At 35.6% G+C, this 13,241-nt stretch overlaps 1 protein-coding gene across 4 annotated transcripts in view; it reads right to left on the reverse strand.

Annotated features, from left to right (window-relative positions):
- The window catches only part of Mipol1 (mirror-image polydactyly 1), a 268,571-nt gene that overhangs the window by 88,264 nt on the left and 167,066 nt on the right, over window positions 1-13,241 (reverse strand). For all 4 annotated transcript variants that reach the window (XM_027419671.2, XM_035445015.1, XM_027419670.1 and 1 more), the window contains exon 9: window positions 3,173-3,267. In XM_027419671.2, the coding sequence (XP_027275472.1) occupies window positions 3,173-3,267 (95 nt within the window). The remainder of the gene's footprint in view (window positions 1-3,172; window positions 3,268-13,241) is intronic.

The following is a 13,241-nucleotide window of genomic DNA, read 5'->3' on the forward strand; positions in this document are numbered from 1 at the left end:
TTCACAGGTGCCAGGTGTGGGGAGCCACAGCCCCAAGATGGCGCCTAGCTGGATGCCAGGGAGACCAAGTTTAGCTGTAAACAAGCCTTATTTGGAAGCGCTTATTGGATCTGGTGTGCCTCCTCCGGCTGTGACCTATCCGGGATCGCCAGGTGTCGTGAGCTAATTGGGGAATGAGCTTGCTATCCAGGATTGCCAGGTGGCGGGAGCAAATGAGCTTGCTTTTAAGGGGGGCGGGGCTAGTAAATATAGAAGTAGAGATAGAAGCTGAGGTAGAGGTAGAAGTAGAAGAAGATTGTTCAAGGATCCTGAATAAACTGCTTAAAGAAGAGTTCGTGTGTTGCGTTTCCCATGCTGGTCGAGGTGGATGCGACAGCCAGGCAAACATGTGGCAGATATACATGCAAGTAAAACACCCATACACATAAAAATAAACATTAAAAGGGGGTTATGACATTATGTAAGTAACACTATTAATACTTACATTGCACAGTGTTTTAAGTTTTTTTTTTTTTTTTTTTTTTGTGTGTGTTTGCATGAAGCAAGCTGCATTCCTTTTCTACACTTAGTCTTAACCCTTCTCCTTCTGCCATTTGCTATGGGAAGATGCAGCATCAAAACCCTCATTAGGGGACATTGCATTATAAATCACCTGCTCTAAGCATTACTTACTCGTGCGTGTGTGTGTGTGTGTGTGTGTGTGTGTGTGTGTGTGTGTGTGTAAGTATGTGTACATATGTTACAAAGTTACACAGTTCATATAAGGTAGATTAGACACACATGTAGAAAAATTAAGAATTTTACTCTTAGCTGAATTGTGGTGGTGTATGCCTTTAATCTCAAAAGCAGGCCAGCCTGATCTATAGATTAAGTTCTAGGACAGCCAGGGACACATGGGTAAATCCTGTCCTGAAAATCCAAAAATATTCCTTTTTTCCTCTTTTTGGGTGTATTTTTTCTTTTACTGAAATTAGATATTTTTCATATAATATATCCTAATCATAGTTTTCTCTCCCTCTTCTGCTCCCAGTTCCACCTCACCTCCTGTCCCATCTGGATCTGACCCCTTTCTGTCTCTCATAAGAAAACAAACAGGTTCTAAGGGATAATAAAAAATTAAAACAAAAAAACAAACACATTGGTATAGGACAAAACAAGGAAACAGAAAGAAAGAGCCCAAGAAAAGGTACAAGAAGAGATACAGATGCAGAGACCAACTCAGTCACACACGCTGGAATCCCATTAAAACACAAAGCTGGAAGCTATAATATATACACAAAGGACATTCGGGTAAAAAGAGAGAATAAAAAGATAAAAAGATTAAATATTAAAGAAAGAAAAAGCCCTGCCATGACACTGTGAGACAAGGAACCTGCAAAGCTGTCAGTGAGTCGTTTCCTGTTGGCCATCTACCACTGGGCATGCAGCCTACCCCTAAGAGTAAGTGTGCTTCCGCAGTGAGACTCCCTTGGAGAAAAGTATATTTTTATTAGCAAGTCGTTATCAATTGGAGGTAGCTTCTGGGTTAGGGATGGAGCATGAGTCCACTTCTTTCAGCTCTAGGGCCAAACTTGCCAAACAAGACCCATGTAGGCCTTGTGCGTGCTCCCCCAGTTTGTGAGTTCATATGTGCATGGATTCTGTGATTTAGAGGGCCCTGCTTCCTTGGTGTCCTCCATCCCCTCTGGTTCTTACAGTCCTGCCTTCTCTTTCACAGGGGACCCTGAGCAGTGAGGGAAGGGATTCAGGTATCAGGTGGGCTCCACTTTCTGTAGTGGCTGCTTATCTTCCTAGACAAACTTAGTGTTTGCATTTTGGTGGCAATCTTTTGCATCATTTCTGTTACATGGGTGTTCTTTGCCTGTGTATCCTAACGATGTACTTACTCAGTGCCTATCTGACTCAGGGTACAAGGTTCCTCTTTTCTATAAAAACACCTATCATGGGGGATTAAAGCTCACCCAAATGACCACATTTTGACTAGTTTCCCTCTATAACAACTCTATTTCAAATAAGGTCACATTAAGAAGTTATGGAACTTCAGCCTAGTTTTGGGGGAGTAAAACACATTTCAAGCCACAAAAATAACCAACCACTGCAAATGTCACTGACACTTCCTTAAAGCAGGTTGTCTTAGTTTTTTTTTTTTTTTCTGGGAAGATACTAGAATTTCCTTCTCATGAACTGCCAATGCAGGTAACAAACAAGGTGCTTGAGACATATGTGCTGACAGAAATGACTGGTGTTTTATTCCTTTGCACTTGCAATTATCACCCAAAGAGCATCCATAAACATCATTAATAAGAAATTGCAATTATTAGCACATGTACTGCTAGGTTTGCTGCTATTTAATATATTAATAATGAAGCATATACATATATGACATAATACATTCATAAGTACAGCTAATTAAAATTTATTTAATTTCAATATATTTTAGGCATTTAACAATGTCAGTCTGAGAAAAATCCAATAAAAGTTTAACCCATAGCCTCAATGGCTTCTCACACTTCAGACGTAAGGTAGTTTTAGACTTAGTATTCAAGAACCAAACAGGACATTGTATATCAAATAATTTCTTTTCTCATTGCCCACCATGAAAATGCAATATTTTACATTTAACCCAAAATACTTCTCTCATACATCCCACAGAAACCAGAAGCAAATATACGTTAAAACAATTATTTATCCTTATTATATAGTATGAACTTTTTATAACTAGTCCTACAATGGAAATGAAATAATTCTGTTAAGTATCTTTAATGACATTTCCATAGAAATTTCTCATAGCATATTGTAAAAGGAGAAAGCTCATGTTATATAGCATATATTTTGTGAATATATATATATATAACACACATATATATGATATATATGCATATACATAATTTTAGAGGTGGCATTTAGATGAGCAAATATTTCATCTAACCAGCCTTCACTTGGATAACTGATTATTTAAAGAATTGTGTAAATTTAATGGTATAAACTTAAATGTTACCTATGTAGGAATGAAAGGTAAAAAATTATATTCTAGGTAATTTAAATACTATAGAAATCCTTTAAATCCTCAGAGTTTAATTTCATTGAGGAATTTCTTCAGCCACAATTACATTATCACTTACAGGAGTTTCTCAAACAATATTTACATGAACTGGAGTATAAAATGTTTTACCTGTAGTAAACTCGTAATGTCTGTATTTCTTCTTCCAGCCTTTTGTACTGTTCAACTGCAGTTTCTCTGGCTTGCTTCATTGACAGTAATTTTGCCTGCAAATATTAGTTTTAGCATGTTAAAACACAGGATTAAATGTGAATATGAGTTAACCTTTGTTAGTTTAAAATTGTAGCCACATTCTTAGCAGTCACAATTTCCCACAAAATAGTCCAAAATATTGTTAATAGAAACACTAAAGACAATTTTAGTAAGTGTATTAACTTTGCTAGTTACTAAGCTTCAACCATATTTTATCTGTATTATCAGATATGCCCTTCTGCAATGTTTAACTTTATACACAGAACTCAGAATGTGGAACATGGGTTCAGAGAAGTGTCTACAGTAGAGATAAGCACAATGGGCATTTCAGATACAAATTTAATGTGGCTCCACTGCCTGATTTCACTAGATTTTCTTTTAACTTTATTAACAGCAAAACTCAGAAAATTCTAAGTATGTTGTCAAGTTATCTTTGATACACAAAACTATGACCTGATTCTTATAGATATAAGTTAACTCTTTCTATCCCTTTTCTGCATGGAAAAAATTTTCTCTAAAATGTAGATTGATGGCAACTTTCATTGCTAGAGACACTTTGTTTGAAAATATTATCTTAAAGTATAGACAATTAAGCCTAGGAAATTTTAAATTGAGTTTATTTTAACAGGTAAAACATAATCATCATACATCTTAATGGGAACTGGGGCATTTTCATGTATGTATACATTGTGTAATGTTTGGAACAAGGTACACTTTTCTATTTCTTATAGATTTATCAGTCTTTTGTGGCATAGACTTACAAGGTATTTTTCTCCAAGCTTTTTGCAGTGAATTACTACCTCAATTGTTGCTTTGGTAAGGTTCAAAGTTGTAATTTTTAAATAATCTTCCATGTTCCCAACACCATTTCCACAAGTTTTAAGAAATGCCAAAAAGAGTTTAACATTACTTTAAAAATATGGTACTAGTAAGTCAAGCTTTAGTATTATTTATTCAAAGTTCAATTTGCATGAAAATGTTCTCTTTCAGTTTAAATAGTCTTTGACAGTGAACATGCAATTGTCTCAAACATTGAAAACAACACTGTCAATAATTAAAAGTAATTTAAAGTCTGGAGTTTCAGCATTTTATTGAATGCATATGATTTCAGTGGAATTAGTTTCTTGCATAAGAATTCAGTAAATAAGAAAAATAATAAAAACCCAATTATGAGAAAATTAATTAGTGTAATGAAAATGAACACTAGATAATGCAACTTTTCTATTTTAATAATGGAAAATTACAAAAGCATTCGGCAGTCTGGATATTTGCATATAAGTTTAGGTACAAGATATTAGTTTGTTTTCTATCTGGGCTAAGGAATTCTAACAGATTTATTCTGTAATTAAATTTAAGAAGTTTGAATGATTGCTTTAATCTTCTATATTCCATAACTACAGGTGAGATATCCCACAAACTAGGAAAAAACCATTCAAAATAAATTCTCATTTCCACATTAAAAATGTTTTTCTACTTTACTGTAGTGATATCCTTTAGACATATTTTATCATTTGTATTTTTGTACGTTTTCTAATTGTAGTCTTATTTTTAGATCAAATTCCATGAAAGCGAAACATACATAAGACATCAAGTAAGTATACATACAGATTTTAATAATTAGGCTTATGAGTTGTAAGTTCCAGAAAGTTAAACTCAATGATTTCAAACCTATTATCTATATTTTTATGAGACAGAGAATGAACTCTAGGTCAGGATGTTCTGGAACACACAGCTCAGCCTAGATCCTGAACATAAGGCAATCTTCTCTTCAGCTTTTTTTTCAATGTTGCCACTACAGGCATGAGCCACCATACTTGATTGCTTCTGTAAATTTTTACCAACATGTGTGGTCATGTGACAAACATCATACTCAAGACATAAAGCATTCCCATTATCTCCAATGGGATATCTCCATTATCCCATGTCTCATGGTGCACCAATGCAGTCACTAGCCTCCTTTTATACTTAGCCTCTGTCCTTATACCTTTGCCTTCTTTAGATTATATAAAAGGAATACAGCCATTAATTTTAGCTTTTTTACTTAATATTCTTTGAGATTAATCTACATTATTGCATGTTCCAGTAGTTCACTCCTTTATAATCAGTGAGCAACGCTACACTGAGAACTACAATGTGACTATCTGTTCACCTGAGTTGGCTGACATTTTACTTTTATTTTTTAAAGTCATTAATACAATTGCTATAAATATCTGAGTAACCACCTAGAATCAGAATTTCTGGGTCTTCTTTCCCCAAAGAGATTATTTTTTTATTAGTTCAAATTAGAAACAAGGCTGCTTCACATGTCAATCCCTTCTCCCTCTCCCTCCCCTCCCCCCAACCCCCACCAGGCCCCCACCTCATCCCCTCTGCTCCCCAGGGAGCGTAAGACCCTCCATGGGGGTTCCAAGAAATCTGTCATATCATCGTGGGCAGGGCCTAGGCCCTCCCCCATGTGTCCAGTCAGAGAGCATCCCTCCATGTGGCATGGGCTCCCAAAGTCCCTTCTTACGCAATTTCTGGGTGTTATGGTATGTATATTTATATATTTTATGAAGATATCACAAAACTTGGTGATTTCACTGAAACAATGTTAAAGGTTCCATCTTGGAAGGATGTTACCAACTGAATTTCTGTTATGGGATGAGATGGTGCCAAGTGCTTGGAAGATATTACTACACTCTATCTATCCTTTCAAACAACCAATAGGATGATCCACATTATTTCCAGGTGAAATGATGAATCAAATCACCATTAGGCAACAGAATTACTGACAACCAGATTAATCATAATGCATTTTCCATATTCTGTATCTTTTATGATACCTGAAATAAGAAAGATTGGTTGCCTAGTGCTAATGTATGTTGAGTACCTATTTTGAGTACTGTGGTTGGAATAGGACAGCCATTTACAATAGAAAGGCAATACACTTTGTTAGTAAGTCTTTCCTAGAAATTTGGAGTGGCAGACAAAGGCAGGATTATACTTTTCACAGGACTGAACAATATTTACTATTGCTATTATGGATAACAATCTTTATCTTTTTATGTTATGTTTTTAATAGTTAGAGTTTGAAACAGTTCAGCCTTCCTTTGGTATCACCAAGATTAATTCATGCAAACCTATTTTCATGACAGAGCAGAGGCAGTTGATTGACTTCTTGATATCTGCTAAATAAAGCAGCATGATGTACAAATTAAATTGAGTCAGGATACAGATTTGGGAAGTGTCTTAGAGGTAACACAGTCCTCTGTTTTCATGATTAGGAAATTGTTGCTATTGCAAACACTTGGAACCTGTCCAAGATTTCACGGCTAATTAGAAAGAAAGCTAAAACTGGAACAGAAATATTCATAAAACATTGTTTATTTTATAAGACCACACTTTAATATGACATAATCTAAGAGTATGCTAATTTTTAAAATAATAATTTTTAAAGATAACCTTAAGTATATTGAACTCTGTGATAACTATGAACATATCTGAAGGCATCTTCTTGAACGTCTTGAAAGATGGGTCTAGATGATTGTTCAAGCAATGACTGCAAATCATCTAAGACTTTAGCTCTGAAACTTGTAAGAAGATGAAGAACTTAGTAGATAACATGTAACTGAAATGCTGGCAAAAACATAACCTAAAAATTGAAAGCCATTATCAAAATGATAAAAGTGAGATTTCATTTACAGCTCTTTCTCAGAGACAGAATCTGTTTGCTCATTACATTGTGTAACGCTCTTTAGAGCATTTTCAGTTGTAATTTACCCTCATGTCATACCTTTTGACTTACCCAAATGGACACAATTGAGTCCTTCTATCAAAGAGAATAATATATGCACCGTTCAATGATCTATGCGGTGATCTGACATGAGAGAGAAAACAGGCGATTGTGGAAACAGAAATTATCATGCAAATAATTGAATTTGATTCTTGAGCTGGAAGCACAAGTCACAGAACTGAGACAGAAAGTTGGAAGTATGCTAGAAGCACAGCGTGTCAAGGTCTGTGGAACCAGGGACTTGCGAGGCATCCTGGCTCCCCCCTTGCAAGTGTCTCTGCAGGCAATCTGGTATTCCATTTTCTCACCTACAAAGTGGGATAAGCTAATATCCATTCTCAAGGTGCTGATACTAATAAAATATAATAAAACAAACGAAATACATAAAATAGTACCCAGAACATAGAAAATGCTTTAATGTCCTGTTGTTGAATAAATAGCAGGGAAAAAGCCGAATCACCAACTTGGTGAGTTAAGAGTTGGATATGTAGTAAATATCTACCAAACAGGTGAAGAAAATAAATCTTCAGCATCACTCTGCCTTATTAGCTCAGTAACGAGTCTCTATGAAGCAGTTTGTGGGTTTTCGTGTGATCCTGAGTATCTTTACCAAGAAAATCACTGGACCAAGATAGTGCATATACACCATTTACTAATTATGTGCAATATATTAAGAAGTTTAAAGAAAAGGAGACAACATTGTTTTCTCTTTTTTGGCTATACAGCTTCTGCACAGTGCTCAATATTATGTGGTTTATCAGAGACTTCAAGTATAAGATGTTATTGAATTTGAGATGGTAGGAAATTGAATGCTTTTGTTGAAGGCATAAATGTTATTTCTATTATTTTGGAAGGGGAGAAAATAACATTATTTACTGTGTGGATATCTTAGCAACAAGAAAAAGGATATAGAAAGAAATCCAGGTTTTCCAAATAATAGTATGTTATAATTTCATATGCATCCATAACAAAATGAAAATACTGCACAGCAAACAGCATTCTATGGAGTCATTTACTTATTTCTACAATGCACCATCATGGTAACTACTATTTCCATTTTACAAACAAGAAGATTATTATACAACTTACAAAACACCAACTGGCTACTGGTGGAACAAGAATTTGAATTCAGTACTCTGGGTTCCAAAGTCCTCTTGCCCTTCACCATTATAGTCTAAACATGAGGCAAAATTTGGTGCTTTAAAAATCAGTTGTTTAATGAAGTAGAGATCTACAACTAAGCACTGAGCCGACTACTGGAATCCATTTGCAGAGAGGGAGGAAAGATGAGCAAAGGGGTCAAGACCATGCTGGGGAAACCCACAGAAACACTGACCTGAGCAAGTGGGAGCTCACAGACCCCAGTCTGACAGCTGGCGAACCAGCATAGGTCCAAACCAGGCCCCCTGAATTTGGGTGAGTTAGCGGGCTTGGGCAGTCTATGGGGCCTCTTGCGGTCGAACCAGTATTTAGTCCTAGTGCATGAATGGATTTTGTGAGCCCATTGCCCCCACAGAGGGATACTCTCTCGGCCAAAACACACGGAGGGGAGGGTCTAGGCCCTGCCCCAAAGGACATGACAGACTATCAAGATTCTCCCATGGAAGGACTCACTTTCCCTGGGGAGTCAGAAGGGGTGGGGTGGGGTGGGTCTGGGAGGATGGGAGGGAGAGAACAGGGATTCTGATATGTAAAATAAGATTGTTTCTAATTTAAATTTTAAAAAGGAAAAAAAAACAGATGTTTAAATACCGAGTTGTAGAGATCAAGACAAATGAATACATCTACAAAAGAACTCATGCACCTAACATCAGGCAACACTGTGGAAGATGGGCGGAAAATAGTCTAAGAACCAGAGAATCAGGGAGTTTTCTGTGAGACAATCTCCTAGAAATGCCAGAAGCTACACACATAAAGTCTCATTAACATGCTGGCCCGTATGTGAACTGAACAAAGACGATAGCAATGAATACGCCAAAAGGGATGGGGGAAAGACCAAGAGACCTCAACCCTAGAGAAAGGATGATAGCAACGGACAAGCCAAAGGGGATGGGGGAAAGACCAAGAGGCCTTAATTCCACAGATAAAACTACAGCCAACTAAGGAATGCTGAGAATGGGAGAGATAGTATTATACAGGAAATCCCACACCAATTAGTTATCAATACCAATTGGTCAGCCCTGAAAACATGCATACAGGTAACATTATAGACACTGAGCAGGTTATATTTGTGTGTTTATGTATACATAGGCATATATACATACATACATACATACATATATATATCAACAAACAATGAAAAAGAGGCCATGAATTTAAAAAAGAGTAAGGAGGGGTATATGGGAGGGTTTAGAAAGAAGAAAAGGGGAAGTGATATAATTATAATTTCAAAAATAAAAGAAACAATTAAAAATATGATGTTAATGATCATCAGTGAATTACAATACATAAGCTTACATAAGTAAACTGGAATACTTGAGAAGATTATGAGACATTTGTGTTTTTTAACTACTTAATTCACAACATTAGCCCACTCTCCTTTCATCCACATCTTCAGAGGTAACAGTAACTTATGGTTGAGTAGTATTCCATTATGTATATTTACTACTTTTTCTTTAGTCACTCATTGGCTGATAGACATTATACATGTTTTCATGTCTTGGCTATTGTGAGTAACACTACAATCAGTGTGGGAGTGCAGATGTTTCTGATGTGTGATTTCATTCCCTTTAGATACATGCCCAGAAGTAAGACTGAGAGATCATGTGGTAGTTTTGTTTTTTACATTATAAGGAACCTCTGCCCTGTGTTTTGTACCAGTTATACTAATTTACAGCCTTATCAGCATTGTTCAAAGTACTTTTTCTACACATCCTTAGTGCTTATTTTCTGCCTTTTAGATAACTGGTATTCTCAGCACCTATCTTATCATCAGTGATGTTGAACATCTACTGTTGTTGCTTGTCTCCATTGCAAAATGTCTACTGCCTACTTTCTAATCAGGTTGTTTTCTTAAATGTGGTTTATTATATATTTCAGATATTATTCACTTGTCAGATGTGTAGTTCGCCTTTTCGTTTTTAGTGTCTTCAAATTTTCTTTTTAAGAAATTCAAAAAGTTTTGTGTTTAACCACTTATGTGCATGTGAACTCAACTGTGGAGTATATGTATCTTTCTTGTATCCTTTATATTTAATGAATACTATTTCATGAAATACTACTTCTGGCTTTATGTTTGTTGATAATTAGACATTAGTTACATGTTTGGCCCCTGAGACTTCTTGGTCATTCTTCTGAAAGTCATTCTTACTGACATGTACAAAATTACCAAAAAAACAAAACACAGGTTTCACATATAATCTATCATTTAATAAGAGTTACATATGTGCATATATGCACATATATATGTTAATCAAGTGCTACTATGATCTGTTTATCATTCTAGTTGGTGTCCTGAAACTGGAACAATGAGGTACTAAAAATGAGGCAGACTAAAGTCTCATGCAGTAACCAACTTTATTCAGAGCATCAGACAATTTATAGTCTGAGGGTTAGGAAGAGTCACCTGAGTCAAGTGTACAATCACAAGGACAAACCACACATGACAAAAACATGTTTTTTCATAGAGGCATATAAATAAATAAAAGTATTCAGTTGTAATGAATAATCTAAAGTGAACTCACTCCTATCCACTATACCTGGGAGAGGCACAAAAGCACATTCCAAGAACAATTCTGTGTTTTTGAAGAAAGTGAGGTCACAAGACATTTGTCTTATTTTCTCCCAAGCACTCAGAATTCTCACAATCTTAGACTGTGTTCTAACAATGATCCTCAATGAGTGTCTATTAAATAAATGAATTTTTTTCTAACCACTTTACCTATTCTTGGGTTAATTTCCTCAAGAAAAGAATAATGTAAAAAAATAGTATCAGCCAGAGTGTGGGCTCCTAGGCTGGGAGTGTAGCTTAGTGATAGACTGACTGCTTAGCATGTAGGTTGCTAACAAAGCCTATTGTCTTCTCTCATGTCAGAGTACATTCCTTTCACTAAGCTCTGTGGTGCCACCTAAGAACATGAGCACACAGAGAAAATTAAAGTCTTATTTAAACTCAAGAAGCAAACATTTCCCTAAATGACAATATATTCTCTTCTACATTTCAGTCATAAACATTTTTCTGCATGCAGTACCTTTCTATTTAGTTAGACTTTTAACCAGTAGAATTTTGTTTATTTGTTCAGGATCATATATATATATATATTTTTTGCATTACCTCTATTGTACACTTCGTCCCCTGAACACCTGCTGAACTAAAATAGTCTTGCCAGCCAAAAAAAAAATGAAATTATGCAATCTGCAATTCAGTCCATGGCAAGCACTTGGGTAGAATTTCTTTTACACTTTTCAACATCAATTACTTAACAGCCTGCATAGAAATAATTGCCAACTGAAAAACCTAGAGAAATCCAGGTGAACATAACTATCACCTTAGCTGAGGACTTTTCAGATTCTTACATTAAATAAGAATCACAATCACTGCCATGTAACTAACGGGAACATTCTCAAATTCATAAACGCGTTGAAGGGGAAAAATCAACCTGCTTATGTAATTGTGTGATCTCTAATAAATATGGACCTCATAGCATTCAGATGGCTTTGTGTGTGTGTGTGTGTGTGTGTGTGTGTGTGTGTGTGTGCGTGTGTGCATGTGCTACAATTAAATATACAGTGGCTACTGAAATTTTTCGATATATAATTAATAAAAATTGTAAAAACATAAATAGGATTCTCTATTGTCAAGGCTATCTTAAATATATCATACTGAACCAGACCACAATTAAACAGTATTAAAGCATTAAGGTAAAGTATTAATTTATAATTCTTTTTTTGCAAACTAGTTTTATTCAGGTGTTAAGGTCCAAGCCTACATATTTTCTATTCACTCATTGTAAAGAACAACAAGAAATCCCTAAAGCTTTTTTACTTAAATACAACTTTAAAAAATCAGCTCAGACTTTAAAGAATAGCAGGTGAAGCAAGATTTCTCAAATACACTAATAGGTTTTCTTTAAAACTTGAAGTTCACACAAAGGTATTAAAGTGAGTAAGCTAATGTTTTTAAGAGATGGTAACTTAGAGAGGAGAGAGGGCTTGCTACAGCTGACTTCAGGCTAATCAACAGAAGCAATAATTTAAAGAGAAATTCGGTATCTCAATATGGAAATTGCTTTGGAGTTGTGCATGTGAAGGCAGAAAAGAATTCTGTCTTTCCTTGTCTCCTTTTGGATGCTCACACAGCAGCACAGCCCAGGGCACGCTGCTGCGGATTTTAACTGTTGTATGGAACTACTCAAAATGCTTTTGATCCATTTTATCTTCTAAGTTAGCAAAGAAATGTTGCAATAAGAAACACCAACAAAGATCTGGAAAAGTTAAGCTCTGGATTACCATATTGTGTGCTCCTGCCATTCAATGCTTCATACAAAGGCAGTGGTGTTCAAAGTAAGAAAAAAAATGTAAGGAGAAGAGAAAAAAGGGAAACTCGTCTCAGAAAGTGCAAAGCACCAAGTAAATAATATTCTTCTACATCACTTCTTTTTCACAGATTGGATGCTAAAAGAGTTGCAGCAATTAGGCTTTTGTTAATTACCAGCTGTTGAAACAGATGTGTTGACGATCCTTATTAGTTAACAGCTGGGTGAGAAGAACAATTGATGCTCCCTAAAACCAACAGCCAGCTGCTCTTCAGTAATTATCTCCAATTAATAATACAGGTGATAACAGCAAAAAGCTCCCATCCCTCTCTTTCAATAACTTTTGCAGTTTCAATAAGCAAAGCTTTATCATTACACAGTAATAGATAATGCATTTATTACAATAAGTAAGGTTGGTATATTGGAGTTGCATTAACTGCACAGTAGTTTCCATTATGCAGTTTCTGCAGGAGGAATCAGACAAGTGCTAAAAGTAGAAGCAGACATTCTGTAGGCTTTTATTTATCATATTTCAAATGTCACTGCCAACTTCTCTAGTACTAACAATAATAGCTAAGCACTTAAGTTCTTTGAAAAAGAGAAGCATAGCTAAAATCTGTTCTTTTTGATTTCCAGGTGTTTTCACCATCATGTTTTAAATTCAGTTCACTGAAGCAATATATTTCCTCTTGGTATGCCTAAATATCAGTGTGTTGGTCTCTGGCTTATATTTCCTAGG

Source organism: Cricetulus griseus, chromosome 5 (genome assembly GCF_003668045.3).
Source record: "Cricetulus griseus strain 17A/GY chromosome 5, alternate assembly CriGri-PICRH-1.0, whole genome shotgun sequence".
Lineage (NCBI taxonomy): Eukaryota > Metazoa > Chordata > Mammalia > Rodentia > Cricetidae > Cricetulus > Cricetulus griseus.